Source organism: Populus alba, chromosome 4 (assembly GCF_005239225.2).
Source record: "Populus alba chromosome 4, ASM523922v2, whole genome shotgun sequence".
Lineage (NCBI taxonomy): Eukaryota > Viridiplantae > Streptophyta > Magnoliopsida > Malpighiales > Salicaceae > Populus > Populus alba.
Window position 1 is genome coordinate 4,465,588 of NC_133287.1, and position 27,922 is coordinate 4,493,509.

The 27,922-nt window shown below is 31.6% G+C and overlaps 3 protein-coding genes, 1 long non-coding RNA gene and 1 other non-coding gene across 10 annotated transcripts; 3 read left to right on the top strand and 2 right to left on the bottom strand.

Moving 5' to 3' along the window:
- Nucleotides 1–323: 323 nt before the first annotated feature.
- LOC118033060 (GDSL esterase/lipase At5g45950) lies at nucleotides 324–2,482 on the bottom strand. The gene is made up of 5 exons (XM_035037903.2): nucleotides 2,073–2,482; nucleotides 1,861–1,991; nucleotides 1,485–1,718; nucleotides 872–1,118; nucleotides 324–761 (listed from the first exon to the last, which is right to left on the bottom strand). The coding sequence occupies exons 1-5, from the start codon at nucleotides 2,344–2,346 to the stop codon at nucleotides 571–573; spliced, it is 1,077 nt and encodes a 358-aa protein (XP_034893794.1). The 5' UTR covers nucleotides 2,347–2,482; the 3' UTR covers nucleotides 324–570.
- Nucleotides 2,483–11,648: 9,166 nt separating this feature from the next.
- On the top strand, nucleotides 11,649–11,721 carry TRNAE-CUC (transfer RNA glutamic acid (anticodon CUC)). Its single transcript has one exon. It is a non-coding gene; the product is annotated as a tRNA-Glu (tRNA).
- LOC118033063 (uncharacterized) lies at nucleotides 11,682–15,158 on the top strand. Of its 6 annotated transcripts, none has more exons than XR_012169629.1 (5): nucleotides 11,682–11,816; nucleotides 11,910–12,452; nucleotides 12,610–12,907; nucleotides 12,980–13,025; nucleotides 14,981–15,158. It is a non-coding gene; the product is annotated as an uncharacterized lncRNA (long non-coding RNA). The 6 variants fall into 6 exon arrangements; XR_012169627.1 differs by lacking the exon at nucleotides 14,981–15,158 and adding an exon at nucleotides 13,385–13,784; XR_012169626.1 differs by having other exon boundaries at nucleotides 12,610–13,025.
- On the bottom strand, nucleotides 13,624–15,783 carry LOC118033061 (peroxidase 19). Its single transcript, XM_035037904.2, has 3 exons — nucleotides 15,478–15,783; nucleotides 15,153–15,353; nucleotides 13,624–14,319 (listed from the first exon to the last, which is right to left on the bottom strand). The coding sequence occupies exons 1-3, from the start codon at nucleotides 15,781–15,783 to the stop codon at nucleotides 13,741–13,743; spliced, it is 1,086 nt and encodes a 361-aa protein (XP_034893795.1). The 3' UTR covers nucleotides 13,624–13,740.
- Nucleotides 15,784–24,997: 9,214 nt separating this feature from the next.
- LOC118033064 (uncharacterized) lies at nucleotides 24,998–27,700 on the top strand. The gene is made up of 4 exons (XM_035037906.2): nucleotides 24,998–25,494; nucleotides 26,257–26,336; nucleotides 26,418–26,476; nucleotides 27,082–27,700. The coding sequence occupies exons 1-4, from the start codon at nucleotides 25,204–25,206 to the stop codon at nucleotides 27,384–27,386; spliced, it is 735 nt and encodes a 244-aa protein (XP_034893797.1). The 5' UTR covers nucleotides 24,998–25,203; the 3' UTR covers nucleotides 27,387–27,700.
- Nucleotides 27,701–27,922: the final 222 nt, after the last annotated feature.

Here is a 27,922-nt window from a genome sequence, read left to right on the forward strand (position 1 = left end):
TAATTTACGTGGGTGTTCGGGTCAGCTTGCGCGCACCACGACTAATCCCACGGTCCACTGAACATCCTGCAAACCCAGTGAACATGTAAGGCACTACGGGGATGACAGGCATGCACAATAAAGTTTGAATCCTGGTACAGAGAAAGGAAACAAGTCCCTTCCACCGCTAGGCTAAGACATCAAGTGCAGTTTCTCGTGTTTCCGGGATTACTAGTTCTTGACCAAGCAGGTATACAAGGGAGGCTGGCAGCGTGGGTAGTGGCAAACAATCACAGATTAGCGTTTAGTCTTTAGAAGTGTAGAATTTACTCAACAAGCTCGTGTCTGAAACGATCTGCTTAAATATAATTGATATAACAATTGACCAAAAAATAAAACTAGGAACAATAAACTTAGTTTGACTTGAACAGTACATTATCGAACAGTAAGAGTGAAGAGGATTAGCTTTATATAATCACTAATTAAGAGACAGCCGAAAGGGATTTTAGTTTCCAGTTTCTTTTTTCCAATCTTCACAGGCTGTTGGGTGCCTGTTTTCTAGCCTGTAATCAACAGTAACAAAAACACCCTTTAGTCTATGAGTGCTCCATCAAGAGATGCTATAGCCTCGTCAGCTAAGATCCGGTACATTTTTTCTGTAGGATGAACAGCATCCCAAAACGCATATTTTGATGGATCAGCACATGTGGTCATGCCTTTGCATGTGTCCCCATATTCTATAGTTCCTGATCCACAGCAACCTTTTGAAGTTTCCACAAATCCTGCCGACGAGAGAAAAAGATCATCACCAACTACTGTTTTTTTTTTTTTTTTTTTAATATATGGAGTAAATAAGAGTGAAACAGAAGATTTTTTTGGGATGTGTACTAACCAAATTTCTTTGGGTTGTTGATTGCATTTTGTATGACACCATAGCAATCAACATAAGCATCTTTAATCCCTATTGTTTTCTTGAGAATAGCCAGTTTCTCTTTTATCTTCGCGTTGAATGACCAGGCTGCTTGGTTATAGCTCTCGACACAGGTATTCTGGCCCGCCAGGGTCCTGACGAGTGGCATGCATCCCAGCGGAGGGACCCCGACAACCACCACTCTTGTGGCCCCCAGTCTATTCATTTCCTGCAAACATATTGATGATCAACGCTGTTGCAACTTACCAAAAGAAGATATAACATAAATTTGTTCAGAAAGTAGATATCGATCAGCTGGCATGGCATTCAATGAGAAGTGTAAATTGCCCCTTTAAGGTGTTCATGATACTATGGACAAGCAAGAGGCCAGGTTATTGGGGAATGGAAAGACCGTTTCCAGCAAAGCAACGAACTTGGTAGAGGATATTGTAGAATTATCACCAATATTTCAACTGGCAGAGGCATGTGAAATGATTTTGAGCAAATATCAAACTGAGGTGCACAAACTTGTTGATTTCCTAGATCACTGAGGTTTACGAAACAGTAATAACTTATTGAAAGAGAGAGCAAGCACCTTAATGTCCTCGAACATCCTTGATGCCAAGAAATTTTGGTACTGTTCAACATTGAATTGCTTGGGGCGATTTGGTTCCAAGTAGTAGTTCTGGAGAAAGTCATTGGTGCCCATACTCAAAAGAAAAATAGCATTATTTACGATGTTTTGTGCCTTCTTTACACCTACCAACCGAGACAAATGGAGCTTATAGTGCTTCAAGTACTCTAGCTGCTTGGAAACCGGCAACACTTGCTATTGCAATTTGCAACCAGAGAGGAAAAAAAGGAGAGGGAAAAGGTCAGCCTCATACAATGACGAGCATTTCAGAACTTTTGCAGGTATTCGCAAGATAATGTGGTTAAAAGAAAAGTAGAAGGATTTTTTCCGGGCTTACTGAGAGATTAGCAGTAAGGTCATCATAACCAGAAGCAGCAGAAGCAAAACTAACACCATGAAGCAAATCTGTTGGCTTCAGATTAGGATCAAGAAAGGCTGGAATTATCTTCGTATAACCAATTGCCTCAGCTGGTGAAAGAAGCATAAACTATATATTAATCAAATGAAAGGTGACATACGAATTTTTGTAGCGTAATGACAAGAACTCACCTATGAAATCTGTGGCAAGTCTTCCATTGCTGAACCTTCCAGTGGGGCGACGGTCAAAGAAGTCCTTCCCATAAGGAGGAAAGTTGCCCTTCACGGTCGTTGGAAGGCGGTTGTTGTTGCCAGGATCAACGCTTGAGTCTCCAAAGACGAGAACACAAGTCACATTGTGTTTCGCTGTCAATTGCCTTAATTGACGAATGTCCACTGCTCCTGAGAACAGTGGCATCAGTGCCATTAATGCTAGAACCGTCACCATTGGAACTCTTGAATGCATTGGTGTTGTCTCCTTGTAAATGTGTCAAGACTGAAAGAGAATTTGATTAGTGAAGGCAAGATTTGAACTACGTACTACACCTTTCTTAAATAGCCAACGAGCATCTCCTCCAATAGAATAAGCTATTTAAAAGAGTTAAATCGATAGTATAGCATCTCCTCCAATATTGTAAATATATATATTTTTTTTAATTTATGTTCATTTTAATAGTAAAAAATCATGTACAAGAGTTAATTATATTTTATTATATTCGACACATAATTATTTTAACAACCCAATATTATTCTAATCCAATGACACTGGCTTTGTAACTGAAGCACATCAGAATTAAATTTCAGCCAGAAAGTATCGTAAGGATAGCTTTATTTTTTTTATAATTAGGGTGGATATTCAGACTAGTTATATATACTTTAATTAATTTTATAAATTTTAAAATTAATAATTATATATATTTTTAATGATTCTGAAATTTATAATATATAAATTAATAATATTTAAAAAATAAATTTAAAATCTGATTAATTACAATGACCAATGGTTTGGGGCCTTGAGGCATTAATCAAATTCTGCTTCTATTTTTCGTTGCGTGCAAAATTTCGCTGTTAAACGTCACGCATGAGTTTATTTTTCTACCTACCAAGCTGACAACAATACGGGCTTTGAACAGTGCGGTACAGATTTGGTGATGAAAGTATATTAAATTGATGTTTTTTATATAAAAAACATAATTTCATTAATACTGAAAATAATATATAGCCACTATAATTTCACAAGATTCAAATAGAGATATAATCGATTATAATAACTGAAAAAAAAAAAATTGATCACTATATCAGAAACTATTGACCTTGTAAATAGCATCTCGTCCTCATTTCACATACTTTCAAAGAGTTCTTCGAGGGTTGTTTTTCTTTCTTTTCAAGTTGTTTACAATAAGATTGTTTTTCATGTGTTTAAGTGCATGCTTGTTATTATTATGATGATTAATTTTTAAAGTATTTTTTCATTATTAGATTTAATAGTTTTATCGATGGAAGTTTTTGTCGGTATTTACACTAACATTTTTTATGTGATTATTTTACCAACAGAATCACAAACAAAAAATATTCACCGAAAAAAATGTTTGTTAGTAATTTTTAGTTTGTCGATAAGTTCGTCATTAATAAATTTATCGATGGCTTTTATAGACAGACTACACATGCAAAAAAAAAAAATTGCTTCAATCCATCAATAATTCTTTCGATGAATTGCAGTTGCATTAACAATAATGTTATTTCAACTCTTTAGAATATACCGATAGAATAATCTCATCAGTGATTTAACAGTTGCAAGGGAGTTTGCTGTAATTCTTTTTGAATTCTCTAAAATATACATACGGAATTATTTCATTGGTAACCCCGTCAATAATAATTTAAAAATATATTTTTAAGAAAATCTATTGAACAAAAATATAAAATAATTAAAAATTAAATTAATATAAAATTTGAGTATTTAAAAATCAATTATCTTAATATAAAAATCAAATATTTATTACAAATTTATACGTTTAAATACAATGAAAGTAGAATAGAGGTGGCTCTAGAGGAGGTTGGTATTTCCCGGGACCGTGGATCCAATAAGGGGGAGTACATGTATTGTTCATCCATGATCATTTGGTGGAGTTCTTTATAATCTGTAGAGAGTCGTTTGTATTTTTCATTGAAATGGGTCGTACATTCTTACAATCCTTAATTTAACAAGGCCGCGAACTCTGGAGACTGAGTGTCCGGGACCAATTGCAAGCACCCAATGGTTGAAACACTACAAGTGGTTTGCAAGTTCTTAATTGTGGTGTTACAGAGTCCATACACTTGATTTCTATCGAGTCCACCGGATGATCCTGTCTTTAACCACAAATCCGGATCAAAACCCGAGTGGGTCAAAAAATCATCCCCATATCTCTATTTTAACCAGCTGTTATATGTCTCCTATGAATAAAAAATAAAATCATCAAATTCAAGTAAATAATACCTTAAAAAATAAAAATGGTTGAAAATAACATACCACAAAGTGTTGAGCTCGGTTGTCGACGAACTACTACAACTTTTTTTTGGCGATCATCACTCTACACTAGGGGTGTTCACGGTTCGGTTCGGTTCGGTTTAGACTAAAAAAACCAACCGAACCGAGTTATATTAATTTTATGAAATATTAACCGGACCGGACCGAAATTCGGTTCAAACCGAACTGGTTCGGTTCGGTTGAATCCGGTTTTTTTTTTACAAAAAACCGGGAAACCGAATCCCTTCACAGATCCAACACTAATTTTTCCTTGTTTGGAATTTTATATTTCCTGCTATTACAATCTTGAGCAGACAAGCAAGGAACAAGGCAATTTAGCTAACTATTTAGAGGATTTTGTAATAGATCCATCCTTGTTGCTTCTTCGGTCATTAATCATTGTTTCCTGTTGATATACCTTGGATCCCTAGGCAAACACCAAGTACTGGTCAAAAATTACCTTGTTATCTTTTCTCTACAGTAGCCATCTCCTTCTACTGCAACTGCAACAACTTGTGCTGAAATAAAGAAGGCTTGTGCAAAAGTAAAGAGAAGAGAAGTTAAGGAGATGAAGAGATGAGTTTGTGTGGGGCTCACTTTTGAGATGGAGATAAACATAGATGAATGAGATGAGATAAAGGTAGATAAAGAGATGAGGCTCACTTTTGAGTTTTGAGATGGAGATAAACGTAGATCAGAGACAGAGCAATTGAAATTTGAAAGGGAAAGGAAGATTGAGATAAATATTCTCAGGGTCAAGCGGCGGCTTTTAGGGTTAGGTTTCAATATTTAACTATTTATACCCCTCTTAATTTGTATAGCTTTGGTTTTTTGTTGGTCCGGTTCGGTTTGTCGGTTTTAGTTTTAAAACCGAAACCGAACCGGACCTATTAGAATTTATGGTTTTGAAAATCGGTTTAATCGGTTTTTTATCTCGGTTCGGTTTTCTCGGTTAATTTTTCTTCGGTTTTCTCGGTTTTCTCGGTTAACCGGTTTTTTTGAACACCCCTACTCTACACGTGTGTTTCCATAAAAAGCTATATTGGGCTTGGCTCACATCTAAAAGTCATAGCCTACATGATAAAAATATTGTTAGTTAAATATATTTATAAATAACAAAAAAATATAGTGGCTAGAAAAGTTGTGGGAGATTGAGGGGGAGGGGTGATTATTTTGTTTATAGAAAACTTTTACAAGGAAGTAGAAATAAGGGAGAGGTAGAAGAGCGAAAGAGTATTAGGTCATAAATTAAATATTAATGATAAAATTATATTGATGGTAACTTCGTTTGCAATTTTGTTGGTATAAATATCACATCACCGTACGATTTGCTTTTTTAAAATCTTACTGTAATACTGTTCGTAATGTCGTTGGTATATACCAATGAAATTTTTATGTCAGGATATTCATGGATAAACTGTACCATTAGTCTAATTTCAAACAAAAAATAAATTTAAAATTTTAAAAAATATTATTTTTACCGTAAAAACAAACATTTTAAAACTCAGGAATCGACCCGGTTAACCCAGCAAAACTCGGTAAAAAACCTGATTATAACTCCTTGACTTTTATTTTTTTTACTAAAACGACATCGTTTTAATTTTTTAAAAAAATTAATTGACCCGGGCAACCCGATCAAAACCTAGAACCTAGGTCTTGGACTGGACTGGCCACCAGGCCGGTCTAAAAACTATGGTTATAACACGTAAATTTATAAATTAAAAAGTTTATTTTTGGTTGAAGTTGCTATAAGTGTATATAGCAACTGCCTGTGGTCCAATTGATACACACAGATGGATGAGAAGATACTCGTCGGCACTCCGTTGAAAAAACATCTATGAGTTTTGATGTCGATATTCAGAGCAAGGGATAATTTTCTTTTTCCTTTCTCACTTTTTGGCTGACAACTCCATTGAAAAGCTGGTTGCGCCTCAATAATTAATATTGCAGTTGAGCTGCATTGCTTGTCAATTGAAACTTCCCAAAAATATTGTGAAAATGAACTTCCATGATTGAACGTGTTAATAATTAAAAAAAAAAAAAAAAAAAAAAAACTAAGGATTCTTTGCAATTCACACTATAGCAAGACACATTTCACTAGCAATTGCTATAATATAATGACCCTTCACTAACAATCAAATAAATATATATTGAGGGGCAAATTGGTCTTTTCACATAGTTAATTGGCATTAAAAAATTAAATTGGGGGGACTTTTTAAATAATAGGAAGATCTAATTACCTTTAAAAAAAAAACTAGTGGGTTTTTTTATTTTTTTTATTTTTTTTCAAAATAATAAATTGACTTAATTATACTTAAAAACAAAAACATTATTAAGCTATTGTTGTTTTTAGGGCATTTTCATCTTTTTAGTAAGGTTTTTCTATTATCATCTATTTTAGTTAGGGGAAATTTAGTAATCTAATAAATATTCATACTATAAAAAAAAAAAAAAAAATTGGTTGACATATAATTTATAGGCGTCAGAGTGTGGACACCATGTGCAACCTTGGCCCCTTGGGTGGTGGGTACAACAGTGGCCGGCATCCATAAACAACTAATTTTCATGTCGTTCAATGTGTCCAATGGCAGAGAAGCCTACGGGGCAACACGTGTTGAATTTATTTTGTTTTTAATTTAGTTGCTAATTATTTGTTTTTTTAGTTTTTATACCAAATCCTTATTATTTTGATGGTTATCTATATTGTTTTTTAATTTATTTATGATTGGAATTATTTTTTTTGTTTTTTCATATTTGTTTGTTATGGAATAATTCTGTTCTCTTGATTTAGATCACTAGTTTAAATTTTCTGTTTTTTGTTATGTATTCTTTTTACAAATTGATTTTTTTAAAATTTTATAATTTAATATTGGTTATTGACCTTGAATTACATGAATTGGTTTTTTTTTTTTTTTTCTGTTAGGTTATCTTAATCTCATATCTTGGATAATAAATTAATTAAGTTAACCTAAATTGATTAAGTTATCCCTTGACATTGAATTAATGGTCTTTAAACTTTGTGGGTGTTTTCTTGGGATTATCCTAGATGCAAGTTGTTAAAATTAACCATATTAAATCAAGTTTTTTTAGTGTTTTTTTATTGATTTAATTTTAGTTTTTTTTATGTTTTTTTTTTTTAAATCTTATCTTAATCTAATATTACAAATAGCGGCTTATTTAAGTTTACACAAGTTTTTCTTCTTTGATATTTTTTTTCTTTCAATTTCTTTTATTTTCTTTCCACTTAATTGTTTGACCTAAAGATTAAACCTAGTTATCATCACCATTTCTTTTAAATTTAAGAAAAAATTAACCATACTCGTAGTGTAACATCTGACACCTATATACTATAAAGCTAAAACGATTCTTTGTCATGAAAAAAAGAGTAGAAGAAGACAAAGAAATCCAATCACGAGAGCTGAAATTCTATTTAATCTGAAAATTGTTGCTAACTTTTTCTCATGAGAATGGCCCTCGTTGGTGTCCATTGGTGAAGGGTAGGCATGGAAACAGATCCCATGTCGTTGGTGATTTATTAAGCTGTCAGTGATTTTCGGTGCATTAAAGCTATCCTTTTTATTTATTTATTTATTTATTAAACATCTACCACATTTATTGACCCAGAAGTCCAGCACCGCCTCCAGCGTCCAGCTACTTCCAGGTTGGAATCTCAATTTCTAGAATTGTGGTTGGTTTTATACATAGCTATAATCTTTTTGTAGCATAAATTATGTTTTATAAAAATAAAAAAATATATGTTTTTTTGTGTGGATTACGTAAAAAAAAAACTTGCTATATCTCTATCCCAAACACGCCGGAATATTTTGAAAGTGTGGCTATGAATATTGACTTGGGGGTAAATTCAGGGGAAAAAAAAATATTTTTATTTTGAAAGTATAGCTGTGAATATTTTTTATTTTCATTTTGAGTATTTATTTTATTTTATTATTATTAATCTAGTTTGGTTAGCTCAACAAATCACTAAAATCCCAATTAGATTTAAGGAGTGTGGTAACAGTTATTTTTTAAAGTGTTTTTTATTTTAAAATATATTAAAATAATATATATATATTTTTATTTTTTAAAAATTATTTTTTATTTAAGTACATCAAAATGATCTAAAAATATATATAAAAAATATTAATTTAAAACAAAAAAATTAAAATTAAAATTAATTTTTTAAAAAAACATTTCAAAAACACAATCTCAAACACTATCTGAATAGGCTTCAACTAACAAAAATATGGTATTTATACTTGGATTTTTCTTTTAAAAAAAAGAAGAAGAAAATAGCAACTGTTAGTAAAATATCTCACCAATTTCTTTCTTTCCCCTCCTCTGTCCTTGGGTAGCTATGTAATAGCTACTCGATGATAGTTAAGTTAGATAAGAATAACAGCTTAAAAGGTTGATGTTGTTTGTGAAATTTCTTTATAATTTTATATGCATGGTTAATTAATTACATAATTTTATTATTATTATTACTGTATAATATATTCAGGTTCGCAGATGACGCTGCTGAATTAATTGAGCTGCGGAAAGGAGTTGAGACCATTTATATTTGTGTCGTTTACAACTTAAAGTAGATATCTTTTTGAAAGGATGCTTCATAAATTCTTCCTGTACACCCACAATTATTTTTTAATGGCCGGGTACACAAACAAATTAATGCTATTGATAAAGTAGATATCATTCTTTTCAGACTTTAAATTGAAAATAGCTTTTAAATTTAAATAAATATTATTTTTATCACAACTCGAGATTGAGACTCATGTTTGTTTATTTTTAAAATGTTATCTTTTTAAAATAAATAAATATTGTCTTTTATCGTAGTTGTGATAAAGATAATACTATTGATTGAGTAGATGCATTTTTTAATTTTAAAATTTAAAACAGCTTTTAAAATTAAATAATTATATATTTTTTTACCCCAACTTGATATTAAGACTATATTTATTTGTTTTTAAAATATTTTTTAAGAAAATATTAAAATTGACTCTATCACATTTTTTTAAAATAGAAGTCACATATGATCTATAAATTGAGTTATTTCCTAAATTAAACCATACTATTTCACTAAAAATTTATTTTTACTATACTACTTTGAAAAAATTATCATTTTATATTTTAAATTAATCCCCCATGATTATGAGATTTAGGCTATTGGATCATGTTGGAAAGATGTGTCAAGATGAGATGATGCTTAATACAAACTAGATATCTAACAGCATTTCGCAGCGTATCAGATAAATTTTTTTCTTTATGATAACATTTTCTAAATGTTTTCAAATCATAAAGTTCATTTATGCATTTAATTAAATAAATCGAGACTTATATATACAATAAAAAAAATTATAAAGTTTGACTCCTAACTAACTAAAGTTAGTCTACCAGACTTGTTACCAAGATCAAGGACTTAATTGGATTAAACAATTGTTTTTCAATAATTGTTTTATCTAAAATAGACACTATAAAAATAAAAATCAATCAAATATCAAGATAATTGGAATAAAATACAAAACTAAAACAAATTATGTTACCCAATTAATAATCAATAAAATATTAAACAATAACACTAGAAAAAAAAGAATAAACAAGTAAAATCAATAAAGATCCAATCATTATATATAAAGTATTTTAGGAGGAAAAAAAATAGCAAAGGAAAAAGGCCCAGGCACTTAGGCTTGGTTGGGGCAAAGTGCATGGGTCTCAGGTAAAAGGCTTGGGCGTGTGTGCCTAGAGTAGCCCACATGCCCGGGCCTTATTATTATTTTTTAAACTTTTTTATGTGTTATTAACCCCTTGTTTTTTTGAAAAAATAAATAGTAGGTGATGCATTACCTGCCCTGTCTAGATTTTAGCGATCTTAGGTCACTAAAAAGTTAGATTGTGATGTTTCAGATCAAGAAAAACTCATTTCCATTGACCAAAAAAACAAAAACAACTCCTACACATCTTGTTAAACATATTTATAGCCTCAAACAATCTAAAAATAGCCATAAAACCCATAATCAATCCAATGCTAAAATTATTATCTAGCTTAGATCTATCATATTAAGTTCAATGGAAAAAAAACTCTCCTAATTTAGAGGAATTCATTGACACTAAAATCATCTCTTTCTATGAGCATAATCGGTGTAAACATCGATTTTTTTTTCTCAAACTAGGAATAAAAAAATAAAGAATATAGAGTTTGGGATCAAAATTTACTCTATTCTTAAATTTTAAAAACTAAAGGGACCAAACATTTATAATTAAGAAAGTTTGGGGATTATATTGAACATTTCACCTAAACTTTGTTAAAATCACTCATTCTCTTTATTTTTCTCACCTTGATCCTCTGCTTTTTAATCTTACCCTTCTCTAAAAAAATTAATTTAAATTGTCCTCTAATTTGACAGTTCCAAAGCGAAAAAAAAAAAAGTTTTGGAAAAAAAGAAAAGCGAAAGTCTACAGTAAATTGTGAGACAATAAGTCAAGGTAGTTGAATAAGAAGCTCGTGACTAGTTTGGTGGAGAGAAGAAAATGAATATGAAAAGACAGTGGATGTAAAGATGAGATGCCATAGTACAAGTAAAAAAATGATGAAAAGAGAGGATTTTTAATTAGAGATTGCCAACCCTATTCTAAAGCTATGATCGTTTTTATATAATAACCTAATAATGATAAGTGTTTTTAATGCTGATGAGTTATTATTGAAAATTAGGAGTTGTTTTTTATTTAATTTGTCTCTCTGATATAAAAAAAAGGCATTTTATTTGTGTATCAATTTTGATTAATTTGGGCTTCATTTATCACGTATTAAGGTCTACAATTGAGTAATATTTGTTCCTTCGACTAGTGATTATATATATATATATATATATATATATATATATATATATATTTGAAAAGATAATATCTCTATTTGTATAACTAAAAATCCTTTAATGTTCTCCATGAATCGAAAAGAATAGTATCATTTTGGTGTCGTGTTATGGTAAAATATGTCCCACATGGCTGGTTTATGGAGATCAAATCAACTCTCTTTGGAATGAGCACAATCATGGATGGTGTGTGTCCGTGAACTAGAATTTTGAAAAATCTTGAATTCTTTTATTTATTTATTCTTAAGTGTCTGATATTAAAAATATTTTAAAAATTAAAATTTAAAAAAAAAAATACTTTGAAAATTAAATTAAACGGTCTCTTTCTGAATTTATCTTGTCTTAAAAATATTTTATTTTATTATTATATTAAATTAAATAGAGTTGAAACAAGAATCCGTTGTAGTCTAGTTGGTTAGGATACTCGGCTCTCACCCGAGCGACCCGGGTTCAAGTCCCGGCAACGGAAGTCTTTTTCCATCTGCGCATGAATGGAGGAGAACGTTTTAGCACTCCTAGACGACTCCTCCGATTCTAAACACACACCAGACGCCAACGATGATAGTAAGCCATTTATTCCGCCACTTGTTAATCTCCTCATCTAATTTTATTAATAATTTGTGTTTTTTTTTTTTATTATTTAAATTGAACCGCCAGGGATTGGATTTCTCGAAGCAGCTCGCAGCTCTTGTATTGTAACGAAACTCCTCCAACAAAGGAATTTCTTTTCTTTTGTTTCCTTCAAGTTAGAGATTTAGGACTTGTAATTATTGTTACTATTATGGAATTTGTGTTCTGTGAAGCAAACTGTGCGAGGCGGTGTTTCAAATTCCGAGGGCTGGGAAATCCTTGGAATTGATTACTCAAAGTTTTCGGCTTCTACATGAGTTAGATAACGTACACCATAGCCTCTCTTTTAATCTGAACCTGCAGTTTTAGATGATACTTCAAGAATTTAATTTGTTTTTGCTTGCGTTTATCGTTATCCTGGCGTGTATTTGTCGGATAAAGAAGCATCTCGGCCACTCGTGGTTGCGGTGGAATAAGTTCTTCTGCTTTATCCTGGTTTTTTAAGTTCTATCTATCTATATGTTGATGATGATGATGTTAGATATAACATTCTTTTTTGCTGAATATTAGGCCTCGTCTCGCGAGAGCGTAGCTGGCGGTACAAGTATGAGCAGACCGCTTAACTCACTGGTGAGTTGGATAAGCTTATAATTGCAGTGGTTGACTCGTTTTTTTTTTTTTTTTCAATGAACAAGTGCTTATTCTTGTGGCCTAGAGAATGATTGCAACGCTGGATTACTTGTTTGCTGCAATTTTTGATTTATTTGATTGGCTCTGCTATTCACAGGGTTTGCTCAAGTGGCTAATGAGGGAAACCTTCAAGCATTAGAAATGGAGGTTAGTTTGCTTCTTCTTTCTACTTTTCAAGTGAATAAAATGCTAGACAAACCGTGCAATGTCTTGCAGGTTCTAACAGCAAACTCGTTTGAAACTGTCAATTTAAATTATATCAAGCTTGGAACATTCACTTCGGACACCCTGTGAGCGTTGTTCTTACGTGCTTTTACTGAGGAACATGTTGCTGTTCCAATATCTTGTCAATGCTCTTGAAGGAGATTTTGTACCACGTAACAGGGTGTATGGAGGTATTGACACATCCCTTGTTCATATGCTTTTCAGCACCTGGGAGATTTAAACAGTTTATCATCGTGCTGCAGAAACCATGAACTGGACCTGTCTAAGGGAGTCCTGGCACCTTCTGAGGTATTGTTCTTATTGAGTTTTGTACTTTGTTGATTATGATGGTGTGGTCCTTAATTGATTTCGTATACTTTCGGCCTTCCAAAAACTTTCAATATCCTTCCTTGTTCTTCCAAGCACAACCACTTCTCTAGTCACCGGTACCTTTCTCTTCCACAATTGTACATCCACCCATTTGACCACCACCGTAACCGATCAACACTGCTCAGCCTTGCCAACATCCTTCACCCACACAAATCTCAAACACCAACAGAACCACCTTGCCCTCATACCAGCAGCTGAGGCAAACCTTAAGGAGATTTAAAATAATTTTCCCTAATAATAATAATAATCTTATCCTTATTTATTTGACCATGAATTAGCTAAGGCACTCTCTCAAGGAAACAAATTTCTACATAGCAAAAGGCTTCCTCGGCTGGGAAGGATTTTCGTTCTTGAATCGAGCAATTCGGAGACCATCTTGGGTCCTCTGTTGTTCTTTGGGTGAATGAATATCCAAAGCAAGCACATTGCGAAGACTGACCCCTATATTTGTTTCAGTACTCCATTGAAAATACAAGTTTGAAGATAAATTATATATATGATGAATGTTATTCTGTGAATGATTTATCTCAAAATCTCCTGACATTCACTACAAATTTCAAACCCCACAATATTAAAAGCCCAAAACATCTACCACAACGAGAAAATAAGGAAATTTAAAAAATAATAAATCCAATTATGTATGCATACTGCAAACTCTCCTCGTCTCGCCATGTCTTCTTCCTCTTTTCACACCAATTGAGCCCATTTTCTCCATAGCTATTGAAAATGCTTGGAAGAACCTTTTCTTATCCTGTCCTAATTGTAGAACCAAGGGCTTGGTTCTTGGGTCCGAAAATAGAGCTTGGTCCGAGGCCAACAACCCCAGTTTAGCCTCTAAATTCCCATAATAAGCATGATCAAACAAGAATGGAGTGGTAACATCAAATGGTGCAATAATGTCTGAATTCCCACCGAATTGTGGGCAGGACATTGTAAGAGCTTTTTGTAGCCTTGGATCCATGCCAGGATCAGGCTGTTTAGTGCCACGGTAATTGTAGAGTCGGCTAACAAATTGCTTACAGTGAGCAAATCCAAAAGTATGAGCACCAGAAAGAACGACTAGGTCCTCAAGTGTTAGTCCTTTAGAGTTGAAGAGTTTTAGTAGTTGATCAATGGTGAAATTTGCACGAGGGATGTTGTATGGAACCCTAGATGCCATTGATATTTTCCCATCCCACCTCCCTTTCTTCACCTGGTAATAAGGACCTCCTGCCTGAGCCACATAAACATAACAGATGAAACCAGGGCATGAACCCTTGGTTAATAGATAATGATGCTATCGGACAAAAAAATATCATTATTTGATGGTGACGATGTTGTTTTAATAATTAGTAATTGAAAGAATCTCATCCTGTAACAACAAAAATTAGAAGTTTTTTTATCCTGATGTGAAATCAGAACAAGCTGGAAACACGACATGGATGTTCTTGTCCTCTTGTATTGACATCATGGAAGAGGTGTTTCGTATTTTTCAATGCAATTAATAAAATCATGAGATTCGATTGTCCCTATTAATTTACATGCCAATACTAATCATTAACCTTGTCTCCCATGGTGACCTGATCTAACCAGCCCAGAAGACTGGAAGTTTCAATGTTGTTATGGTTAGGACAAATTACAGGCACAGTGGCTTTAGCTGTTCAAAGCAGACCTGTGATTCAAGTGACAAAAAGAGAAAATAGAAATATGAATGTTCTCCTTTTGTGTCCTTTTATGCTAAGTTTACATGTTTTTGTCCTAAAACATGACCATACTACTTTTTTCTCCACCTTTCTACAGAGGAAGCATTATGTATAGCAAATATGTTTACACCAAGAAAAAAAAAGGGAAATTAAGCTGTTTTTTTTTGTTTTCTGTTTATTTTTTCTAAGCAGACTGTAATAACATCATAGCAGCTTGCAATTTGAGCATAGAACAAGGAAACTCAAGCTTGAACATGGAGATACATTTGGTGTGGAGAAATATATCCAAGAACATAAAACAGAAATGATAAGACATGATGAGTACGATATTGAAAGAGGAGGAGGAGGAAAATGAGGCACATACAAGGTGGACATAATCTCTGGCTGCAATTGCAAGAATGTCTGCACAAGAAACAATACCAGGGCACTTTCTCTCCACCAGGTCCTTGGCCTTGCTTATAGTCTGAAACCCCTCCACCCTCAAGTCCTTATTGTCCTCTGCATCCTTCTCTGCCAACTCTTTACTTCCAGGGTTTGTTGATATCAATATTGATGCATCACAGCCCTTCAAATTTAAGTAAGATGGTAATTTATCAATTAATTTATGCTACGAAAAATGTAGCATGATAATAAGCTAAAGTATAGAGCATGCATGGGAAGAATAATAGAGAATGTGGAATCGAGATTACTTCTACAAAGCAGTCATGAAAGAACAGGCGAATGGTGGCTGGCCCTGAGACCGGTGCTTCTCTGAACTGTTGGGAAGTGACAGAACCAACAAGTTGCTCAAGTTGAGGGCACTTTCTAGCATAGTAATCAACAGATAATTGGCGTGGAGGGCGAGTGCTGCTGGTGGCTTTCGCTGCACAATGTGAGGCTCTTACAACAAGTAAGAAAACAAGCAAGAAAATGCAAATAGAAGAAGAAGAAGATGAAGAAGAAGAAGAAGAAGAAGAAGAAGAAGAAGAAAGAGCAGGCATGATTGTTGTATGCATGGGCAGCTTAGGACAAAGAAGAAATATATATATATACACACACAAGTCAAGGCTCAGTTGTGAAAGTTTGTTGAGGGACAGATTGCCATGAAAATAAGAGAGGAGAGAATCAACACCCGTGAAGCCTCGAAGGAAAAATTAATTATGCATAAAGCTAGAGACAGAGAGAGAGAGAGAGAGAGAGAGAGAGAGAGCGAGAGAGAGAGCGCCAGAGACATGTAAAAAAAAAAAGAGAAAAAGAACCAGATTGGTATATCAAGCTGAACCATTGGTATTGTAGCACATAAAACCATAGGAGCCAATTCGCTTTCCTTACGTGATTAATAATTAATTTGTATTTATGTATTAAATGTGTTTTTTTTTAATAATTTTTTACTAATTTTTATTTTAAATTAATATTTTCATATTATTTTAATGTTATGATGTTATAAATATTTTTTTAAAATAAAAAAAATTATCTTAACATATTTTCAAATAAAATACATTTTAAAAAGTAGCTGAAAAAATATTATAATACCAATCATCATTTAAAAACTAAGGTTGGTAATTTTATTTTATTCTATTTAAAATGACGGATGTATATTTGTCCAGTTCAAAAAATATAATGAATAAATTAGAATATATTTTTATTGAATGATATAATTTGAAGTTAATTTATTTAAAATTAATATTTTAAATTATACATATTAAAAAAAAACAGTATAATCCCGAAAACGCTCGGAAATCGAAACATTGAAAAAACAAAACGTAAAAATGGCTGGTTGGTTGGTGTACGTGGAGGGAAAGCTTTTTTGGTGTGAGTGCAGTAAAAGCTGCATGGACCATCAATACTATTACTCTGCACTCTCTCCTACTGGGCACCCACCAGATTTATGGGACCTGAAAAAGACAAGTGTGTGAATAGAGTCGCCCATGCCACTGTGTCAAAAAGTTACTTCATTCCTAGTGGGCGCCCACTTTCCCTGTGACATGTGTAAGCATGCCGTGCTTTCTGTGGGCTGGAACAGCTGATCTTGGTTTGCTGAGATGGCGGTCTGTACTTGCTGAGATTTTACCTGATTTCCGTATGCGCGCGCTCTAGTTGCTCTCTTCGATGTCTATTAAATAAAATAAATCCTGTCTCGCCCTGCAAATTGCAATAAATGGCATATGCTTTAATTAACTGCTATATTTCTAATAAAGCGAGCGCGTGAATGTTGGGCATAGTACGAAATCTAATGTGGAACATGTCACGGATATTCTGTCACACTAAAAAAAAACTATGAAAAAAAAAAAAAAATAGTTTTTTTTGAGTTTTGTGTATAATTGGGTTGTATCTAACCACAACTTCAACCACAAAAACTAAAACAAACACACCTTAAACCCAGTCTGGTCTAAATGGAGGTTGATTGAAGTTTAAATTTATTTATTTTATATTAATGTTTTTAATGTTAAAAAAATAAAAAATAAAATAAAAAATTATTTTAATATATTATAGGTGAAAATAACTTTAAAAAACAATTATTATCACATTCTCAAATATTCTCCTAGACTATTATGTTTCTCTAATATTATTTTGATATGTTTGAGATTATAATACAAATTATTTTTTAAAATATTTGTTTTAAAAGACTATTAAAATAATATTTTTATTTTTATTTTTTATTTTTTACATTAATAAATTAAAATGATAAAAAAAAATATATATTTTTTTCTTAAAAAAACGTGATTGGATAAAAAAAAATAAACAGTTTAATCATTTGTTGTGCAGTAAGTACAGTATTATTTGTTTTTTTTTGTTTTTGTTTGTTTGTTTGCTTGTTGTCTTTGAATTTAGCAGTACTAGGCTCCGAGCTGGTCACGCTTTCAGGTTCTTTTTAGCTTCCTGGAGTTACTGTAGAGGAACACAAGGCATCCGTGACGTTATTCTCTCCTCCTTTCTCTAATTACTAGTTGCATGTCTCGTGTGATGCTGCTGGTCAATTATTTTTTGTATTTTAAAAATAGTCAAGATCTAAAAGTATTAGGTTTTTTTTACAAAATTATACCTAAAAGTTTTAAGTTTAATTGCAACGCCCGACTCAAAAGTAATACTTATAATATTAATAAAAACATTAAACTTGGGTTAACTGTTAGCATAAAAGTGTCTGGACTGCAATACCTGACCCAATAGCACTGGACATGGCTCTGGTTGCAAGGTCGTGTCATAAAAATATGATAATTAAATAGATTAGTTAAAAAAAAAAAAAAACAAAGAAAAAAAACCAACATGAAGAAAAAAACTAATGAAAAAAAAAGGAAAAAAAATATGAATTAATTGAGTTAACCCTTCAAACCAGGTTAACCTGTCATACCTTGAATTCGCATCGTGAAAGTTTGATAATTAAAAAGGAAAAAAAAATTAATGGGTTAACCCATAATTAAACTGAGCTAACTCGTCAAACTATGTTAACCTGTCAAACCTGAAATTCCGTACCATGAAAGTTTGATAACTAAATAAAAAAAAAAATTTAACATTAACAATTTAAATTAAACAAAAAAAATTAATTAAAAAAAAACAAAAAAGCATCAACCTTTTCACTGTGGATTGCACTGTGCAGTCCATAGTCAAAGGTATAAAAACAACTAAAAAAAAAAAGAATAACTAAAGGCATCAACCGAGAACTACTTAGAAAAAAAAAATATTAATAAACTAAATTAATTAAATAAAATAAAAAAAAATAAAAGGAAAAAAAACTAAATAGAAAGAAATTTAACATTAACAAACTAAACTAAACTAAATGAAAAAAATAATTAAAAAGAAAAAAAAAAAAAAGAAAAAATTCTAGGTTAACTCGTTAAACCAAGTTAACCCATTAAACCCGGGATCCGTGTCATGAATGTCTGGTAATTAAATAAAAAAAAAAGTGAACATTAATAAATTGAACTAAACAAAAAAAATTAATTAAAAAAAATCCGGGTTAACTCGTCAAATCATGTTAACCCATTAAACTCAGGATCTGTGTCATGAAAGTCTGATAACTAAATAAATAAAAAAATTTAACATTAACAAACTAAATTAAACAAAAAAATTTATGATAAAAAAAAATTGACAGGTCAACCCAGAATTAATTGGGTTCACCCGTGAAACCAGGTTAACCCGTGAAACTCGGGATATGTATCATGAAAGTCTAATAACTAAATAAAAAGAAATTTAACATTAACGAACTAAATCAAACGAAAAAAATTAATTAAAAAAAATAAAAAGCAAAAAAAAATCTGGATTAACTTGTCAAACCATGTTAACCTATTAAATCCGGAAAACGTGTCATGAAAGTCTGATAACTAAATAAAAAAAATTTAACATTAATAAACTAAATTAAACAAAAATATTTTGTTTAAAGAAAAAAAACAAAGAAAGAAGAAAAAAAATCCCTGAAGGCATAAAAAAACAGCTAAAAAAAATTAAACAACTTAAAAAAAAAAAAAACAACCTAAAGCACACCAATCCCTTTTAGCTATTGTTATAATAATTATAATAGGTAAAATAAAATTAAAAAACAAAAAAGACAAAACAAAACCCACTTACACTATGGATTCTGTTTTGATTCACTGTGGATGCATTGTTCATCCTACTGTGCTGCTTTTTTTTTTTTTTTAACGAACTTTACTCTGTTATTTCATCCTGGTATTTAATGTTTGTATTAATTTTTGTGCTATAATTCTCTGTACCAGGTCTTTGGTAGTGCTCATCCCGTGAATTACATATCAGTTTTATGTAAGAAAAAAATTTTAATTTGTTGTTCGGAAAAAATTAAAATAATAAAAACCAAATTAAAAGGAAAAAAAAAAGGCATTTAAAGAAGATAAAAAAAACATTCAATTGGTCATATATTACAATAATAAAAAAGATTAATTTTGATATCAATAAATTTGCCTTATATAAAGAGTGGAGTTCTATAAATATAATTTGAAACTTTCATCTTGCAGAAAAAACAAGTTCAAATTTGAGATTTATTTTAATCGATTTAAGTTTTTTATTTATTTATTTTTTAATGTTTTGGGTTTAAAGATATATTTATTTGGTTTATAGCATGTTTTTAGGTGTTTCCCATAGAAAAAAAAAAAAGGGTTGAAATGGTTTTTTTTTTTGCTACAGGAAAACAAAATATGACTCTCCAATAATAAGAAGTGGCCAAAATTTAAACCCAATGGCAATGACTATGCATTGCCTGCTAAGCGTCATATCTTATTTTATACTTTAAAATGAGTGGGAAAAAAAAATACTGTGCTAGTATTGTATATGTAAAATATATTTATTGTGGAACATGCTACATATATAAAATATTTGCACTGAGAATTACATTGTAGATATTAAGAGGACCATGAAGGATGTTGTCTTTTTTATTTTTTTTATTCCAAAAGTTGTTGAACTGTGATGGGTTAAGGCATGCCACAAGACTAAGGTCTATTGGATCTGGTATAGTCACCAAACTTAAGGCTATTGAGTCTATCATGGTTGACTATCGAGTCTGACTTGGTCGTCAGACCCACGACTCTTGAGTCTCGCATGATTGTCAAACCAAATGTATTGGGTTTAACATGCCATCAGACTCAAGTCTATTAGATCTGTCTTTGCCGTATAACCCAAAAGATTTGGGTCTAAACCCGTCATCATATTCCCAACTTTCTTGGATTTGATTTTGTCGTCAGATCTTAAGTCTCTTGAGTATGACCTAGCTATCCAATACTTATGGATTTAACATGGTTATCAGACTCAAAACACTTAAAATATTTTTTATATTTTAAAAAAAAACTATTATTAAGGATCTATAATAAGTATATTATTAAAAGAATTTGGCTAACAAAAGTTAAAAAGGGTTAGGCAGACGTGAATGAGCTACTTTTGAATGTGCTAGACAAACAAGCTATGTTTATAGGGCCAACGTCTAGCCTCTTTTTATATTGCCCTCATATTAGCTTTTTTTTTTTTTTTTTTTCCCAAGTTTACTATAAATAAAATATCTTAAATATCATCAAATTTTATCATCATTCAATAAAATTATAATCTTTTTACTAATTTTACTAATTACTTTGTGAATTGTTATATATGAATCTAATTTACAAGATTTATGAAAAAAATATATGCTCATGAATATTAAATGAGAATAACCATTTATTTTGTTATTTTTTTACATTAGTTCTTTTATTTTTTTTATTATATATAAATCATCAAGTCATATTTTTTTTATATTTTTTTATTGAATCTTGATTCTTAGATCATGATAAACTTTTTGTTTAAAAAGCAATGATTCTTATAAAAAATCATATTTTAAAAACACAAATAAGAAATAAATGAAGAAGGAAATATTAGAGTTTTGATCGAAAACATATATTTTTCCTTTTTATTCAAATAATTTAAATTTTTATGAATATTTATTTTAATGACCTTTAGTTTTGTATTCAAAAGAAGTGCTGTTTGATAAAAAACATATATATATATATATATGTTTTTTTTTAAATATAATAATAAAAAAATGAAAATTCATTTGATAAAATATATTTCTTTTTTCAGATTTCAAATTTTATATTTTTTTACAAATATCTATTTCCATTATTATAACATAACTAAAATAAAAATTGATTTTAAAAAACATTTCGCAGCATCAAAAAGGGGAAAAAAAAACTAGTATAGAATTCAAACTAGATGGATTATTATTCAAACTAGCTAGATGTTATCATGCTTTTGTTTTCTTATTATAATTTAACTTATAAAAATAAATAAATCCAAAGATCGCTTTAAGGTCAAACTGAATTGTTGTCCACTCTTTACATGGGCTTGATGATGAGATAGTCCACTGCAATTTTACCCAAAACAGTGCTGAAAAAACAAGGAAGCCTGTGTTCTTATTGTAGAAGACAATGGCAACTTGTTGAAAACTGCTTTTCTCTGACATTTTAAGTTCAGATTTTAACATGGAATAGTCAATTTGTCACCAAGAACAAGAAGAGTTGCAAGAAAACCTAAGAAAAACTATAATATAATATATTTCATGTTTCCGGGAAGAGAATAGCTGGCTTAACTTCTTCTTCTTCTTCTTCTTTAATTATTATTATTATTATAGGGAAAAGGACAGGATTCCAAATCTGCCCGTTTACAGGACAAAACCTACGTCTCTCTAAAGGCAAAGATTCTGCATCTTCGTTGCAGAAGCTGAGGATCAGGCCCTCCAGGATAAAACCTATGTCTTCCAAGCTTCAATGGAGCTTCTTCTATCTCCCAGCCAGACACTGTAAATTTTACACCCACCCTCGGCTCGGATTTGTGGTTCCTTCATGCTATAGATGGATCAAGGGATCCAATCTCAGACCAATGAAAGCAATATAAATATCAAACACAAAAGAGAGTCTCAAGAAACTCATTTTCTGCCCTAGATTTCACGTAGCTGCTTCTTGAGATTGATAATGGAAGGGAAGGAGTTATATATATAATTAGCAACTTGAAATGGACTGACAGGACACCACTGACGCACCATGCACATCCACATTTTTCTTATATTAATGTTAATTTGTTTCCAGTGGGTATGATATATGGTCAAAGTACTCTCCTAGGTGTGTGATCAAGTCATGCAAAAAGAGAAATTGAATGGTGTGCTGATGGTATATTTTGAATTGAGTTTATTTTTTCCTTTTTTAATATATTTTTTTTAATTTTATCTTTCAATATTTATTTGATTAGGAATTAGACTTTATTATTTGTCTTGATTTGTTTTTTATAATGTTATCTCTGTTTCATGACCAGGGTTGACAGTTTAGGTAAACTTAAGTTGTTTTATTATGTTCTTTGTTTAGATTGAATTTTTTTCCTCTCAATTCTTTCAATAATTGGTTGATTGAGAATTATGATTCATAGTTTATTTTGAATTTTTTTTTAATATAGAGTTATCACAATCTTATAGATCTGGGTCAAAAGTTTGGCATGTTAACCCGGGTTGACTCGAGTTTTTTTTTATATTATTTTTTATGAGATTATTCCGATCTTATTATCTGGGTCATGAGTTTGGCTAGTTAACTTAAGTTAATTCAGTTTCTTTTCTTATCTTTTTTTTATTAACATTTTAAAAAATAAAGCTAAAAAAGTAGTGCTTTTATTATGCATCACCTCACAAAATTTAGTTTATTAAAGGTTAGGCTCTATAATTTATTATGGTTTGCTTTCAATGTGGTCATCTTAATCCCATGAACTATGTCGCAGGTTTGAAGGGTTGACTTAATTTTTTTTTAATTGTCTTTTTTTTTTCATCCTATAACAATTAGTTGATTAGGAAATAAGTTTCATGATTTATTTTTATTTGTTTTCTATAAGATTATCCTAATTCATGACCTAGATCATGAGTTTGGTGGCAAAGTAGACTCAAGTTATTTTATTGTATCATTGTTTTACATTGAGTATTTGTCAATTTCTTTAACAATTGATTGATTAAGAATTGAGCTTTATATATATGTGTGTATGTATTTTGCTTTATATAGGCTTATTCTAATCTCATAGACCTGGGTCACAAGTTTTGTAGGTTAACCCGAGTTAACTAAAATTATTTCTCAATTTACTTTTTATGCAGTTATCTCAGTCTTATGATGTAGATCATGAGTTTAACGAGTTAACTCAGGTTAAATCGGTTTGTTTTATTTTTCACTTTTTAATATCAATTACATGCTTCAACATTGAGTTGATTAAAAATTGAACTTTATAATTTATTTTGATTTACTTTTTATGGGATTATCCTAGTCTTATGACCTATATCACATGTTTGACAAGTTAACCCGAGTTCTTTTTTTATGTTATATTTTTTAATTTTTATTTTATTTTATTTCATCCTTCAACATTAAGTTAATTGAGAATTTGACATCAAAATTTGTTTTGATTTGCTTTATATTAGGTTATCATGGTCTCATGACCTGTGTTGTGGATTTGGCTGGTTAACCCTTGTTAATTCAGGTTGATCTAATATGTTTCTGTCTCAATATTTTTTTTAAAAAGATGTCTTTAATTCTTTTAAATCAAACTATATTTTTATCGATTATTCAAGTTACTTTTAGACACTTCAAGTTGACCAAGTCATATCAAGTCAACTCCTATATGATTTATTTTTTTTTTCTACTAGGAAAATATTAATAACACCCAAAAATGTTTTTTTTGCATTAAAAAATTAATATGACCCACAACGTAGTGTAAGCCAATAATACAGTAAATTTACTAGAAAGAGAAAGCAATATAATGACATTTTGAAGTGACATGGTAACGGACAAGATTCAATTGTATTTGGTGGTGGAATGAGGTTTGAATTTGAAATGAATAGAGTCATATGTATAATTTTTAAACCGGAACTAGTAGTCGACTTGAGGCAATATCCGGATTATAAGTTAAATAAGTTGATTTGGATCAATCCAAGTTAACCCAAGTAAAAAAAAAAAATGCAAGCTTTTAGCCTTGGTTTTCTAATAAAGAAAACCAACCACTCAAATGACTCATAACTCATGTTATCAACCACTAAAAAAAAGTAAAAAGAAAGAAAGATCTAGATCACCATCAACCACTCAAAGAGCACATGATCTACAACTCATCTCTTTATTACACTACATTGCATCTCCTATCTAGATCAAGTTTACAAACATGAAATTAACTTTTGGCCTTGGTTACACAAGTTATCTTAATAGAATGAGGTTTTTTAGGCCAAGCCATAATATTGCCCCTCTCTTTCCCACGTTACCCTGACTTGTTTCCTATAATCACATAAACAACCTTTAAGCAGACAAAATGCTCCTTCTTTTCTCTTTTTGTAGCCATTGCCAGTGTTTATTATGTCTGCCCATACAAAAATCCCTTTTCCGTTTCACTTTTTCTCAAGAATTCCTCCTTTCTCCACCTCCAAACCTCTTCACCTTTCACCTGCACAACAATCATCTTTTTTATTTTTTATTTTATTTAATTCAAGATTTAAAGTGTAATTTTTTAAATTATATTTTTGTAATTATTCCTAATAAATTTCTTAAGAAATTGAAACCAATAGAAGCTTTATACATGTAAGTCAAAATTAATGGAAATTTAGATTATTGGAGAAAATGAACGAGGCCCTAGAAATGCAATTGCTTCCTACTTGACTTGGTTTTCCCTCTCATCCCTTTGGCAGTCAAATACAGAAATGGCCCAGATTACCTGAGCCCAATATAGGCCCATAAGTTAATTGATGCGTTTAGTTCTGAACACGCACTAAAATCATTTGCCAGGCAGCCGATCTATCCTCCCCTCTCAAAGTCCACGAGCCTAACTCCCGTGGCTTCGCGTCACAACTGTTCGATAAAATTCCTCGAAGAGCCAGAGAAACCAAACCAAGTTTTCTTCGATATACAACTGCCCTCAACAATTCACCAGATTGCTCAATTGCGAAGCTAACAGTCTTAACTATGCAGCGCATATCATCAAGACTCACGAGAACCTCTTCATTATCAACGCTCCTGACCCAAACAATAAAACGCAGTTCCAATACCCATTCTCTGAAGAGCGCAAATCTCCAAAAACAACAAGAACCCGCCATCCCTGGCCATTTTCTCAGATGGGGCTCGCTTGGTTTTGTTAGAACATCAAGGTTTGCAACTGGGTTCACTCCATTAGAGCCGAAACCGTTGGATTCAATCATGGATATTGAACGGGCCAAGACTAAATCTCCCGAGGATCTCGCCTCCATTTGGGACGATGTAATGTACCAGAATTCTTTATTTTCATTGATTTGTTTGTGATTGGTGCTATAGATTGGCTTACTTGATTGGAAACTGCCTACTTAAAGATTAGATTGGTGTAAACTGAGCTTAACTTGAGTTTTTTGTTGTTGGTTTTGTTTTCTTCATACATATTAATGGAGTCAAGTTTGAGTTTTCTATTGAATTATTAACTGAGAAAAAAACTGTAGAAATTTTTGAAGTAAGGGGTTTAAACTCACACAGTACATATCATTACCTTAGTCACATAAATGAACTATGTAGTACATATCGTTACCTGGTTTGAGTACTACAAACTCAAAGCTCATGGAAAAGTAAAGAAAGGAGATTTCTTTTTATGAAGACAAATGTTTTGGAATATGATAATCATTTATTATTCTTCTGATCGTGAAACACTAATGCACTACTTGAAGAACCCAGAAATTAGCTTATGAGCTAAACATTGAATTTATTTACTAGTTGTTTATATTCTTTTCTTATAAGTTCAAACACTGTCATAAAAGGAGATTATAATTTAATCGCAGTATTAACTATATATCTCTCAATTTGCAGTCCGGCATCTTTAATTAAGAGCATTTTTTAATATATTTACTATGCCTTCATCTGGGATGATTATTCTTAACCATTATGTTTGCATATTTGAGAAGGATCTCAATTAGTGATAGTGTATTATTAATGGATAGAGTTTCTGGGTGATTTTTATTGTGGATATTACTTATGGGTGGAGTTTGTCTTTGTCAGTATCATTTGGGAAGAGGACATATCGGGGCATCCATGAAAGCCAAGCTTTATCAGTTGTTGGTGCAAAGAGCTGCAGATTGGTAATTCAACCATATGATGTTTTGTGTTGGACATATATGTTTTCCTTCCTTATTTTTACTGGCCCTACTTCTTTTCTTCAGCAAATATTTTGTCATTCCTTTGTGGAGAGGAAGTGGTTATACAACAATGTTTGCTCAAGGTTAGATTTCTGAACTTTGATGACTAGCTTTGACTGACATCATCTACTAGTTAATTCTTAAGGCTTGCCTTGTCTAAAAGTTATTTTTTCACAGCAAGCAAATTCCTTAGTTTTGTTAGCCCTATTTGAGTGGGATGTATTAGATATCTATTTTTTAAAAATCTTTTTATGATATCGTATGCTAATACTCAAGTTTTTTTAGGAATTAGATTGTTATGGCACAATCATGTGTTATCTCCTAAAAATTGTATTAAGAATGACTGGCATTGCTGAATGGATAACAATGCTGATTTGAGCCTTTTGGTAATCATGATTTTTTATTATTATTTCAAATGTAATGGGTACGTCAGAAGAGAATAGTGTTTATGGTCCTTATCGAGTTAAGATCTGAGTGATTATCTGTTCATTGTTTTCCCATTTTATAATAATGCTTTTTAGCATTAATAAGCGACATTGAGTGCTGGCAGCACTAATCTGCTCAATATTGCAGTCCCAAATCCTCCTTTTCACTGTACCTCGTTGCCTAAAAGGTAGATGGAAAACCTGATCTGGACCTTGTTATGCTTACTCATCTGCTCACATCTCCATCCACATTTTTTTCACAGTGCAGATGCCACATATGATTTTCACTGGTCTTGAGGACTACAAATCAAGAGGAACTCAGGCGTCTCCCTACTTAACTGTCAAATTCTACACTGAATTTGCAGAAAGCAAAGATTTGGTTCTTATCCGAGGAGATATTGTTTTCACCAGCAAGCTTACTGATGAAGAGGCTGAATGGATTTTAGAGACTGCCCAATCTTTTTACTTAAACGATGTGAGGTACAAGCTTGTTGAACAGTTCAACAAGCAAACCCGAGATTTCGAGTTCAAGGATGTTTTGCGTTCACTGAACATGCCCATTATGTGATTTTGTGAAAAATTGACCAACTAGAAGCATAACTATCACTGGCAAAGATTTAAGGCAAGACCTAAAAACTGATGCAGCAAGACCTGTGGAATCAAGCAGATAAAGGAAAGGCCTTATGCACGTCATTTTCTGCTGAGATAAATTGCTACAGTCGGACCATTTTCCTGTTTGAATAATGTTCTTGCATGCATCCAATAATTGTACCTGTAAGAAGGCTATTGTGATCAATTGTCCTGGTAGAGGAATGGTTTTTGGATGTTCCAAAAATATTGTGAAACAAGGTATAGAGCAATAAATTGTGTATGCGTTGTTAATCTGTATGCTGTCCAGGGTGATTTCTATTTCCTGTTTTTTGTGGTCCTTCTTTTCTTCTTTTTAGCCAACAAAGAATGAGATGCTGGAAACAGATAAAAAATCAACATAAAATGATAAGAGTGCTTCAACATGAAGGTCTAGTAATTAGAGGGAAATTCTCAACTTTGATTCCCAATTCCCACTCAATCCAGCTTTTGCAATTCTCAAGTACATATGCATCT

Bases quoted from the DNA above. Each gene is read 5' to 3' on its own strand.
- LOC118033060 (XM_035037903.2), bottom strand. From the start codon at position 2,346: ATGCATTCAAGAGTTCCAATGGTGACGGTTCTAGCATTAATGGCACTG. The intron at 1,719-1,860 runs GTAAGCCCGGAA...AAATTGCAATAG, and splicing joins ACCTTACTGCTAATCTCTCA to CAAGTGTTGCCGGTTTCCAA. The intron at 1,119-1,484 runs GTGCTTGCTCTC...ATATGTTTGCAG, and splicing joins GGATGTTCGAGGACATTAAG to GAAATGAATAGACTGGGGGC.
- LOC118033061 (XM_035037904.2), bottom strand. From the start codon at position 15,783: ATGCATACAACAATCATGCCTGCTCTTTCTTCTTCTTCTTCTTCTTCT. The intron at 15,354-15,477 runs GTAATCTCGATT...TTAAATTTGAAG, and splicing joins TTCATGACTGCTTTGTAGAA to GGCTGTGATGCATCAATATT. The intron at 14,320-15,152 runs GTATGTGCCTCA...TATGTGGCTCAG, and splicing joins CCAGAGATTATGTCCACCTT to GCAGGAGGTCCTTATTACCA.
- LOC118033064 (XM_035037906.2), top strand. From the start codon at position 25,204: ATGCAGCGCATATCATCAAGACTCACGAGAACCTCTTCATTATCAACG. The intron at 26,337-26,417 runs GTAATTCAACCA...TCTTTTCTTCAG, and splicing joins GTGCAAAGAGCTGCAGATTG to CAAATATTTTGTCATTCCTT. The intron at 26,477-27,081 runs GTTAGATTTCTG...TTTTTTTCACAG, and splicing joins TACAACAATGTTTGCTCAAG to TGCAGATGCCACATATGATT.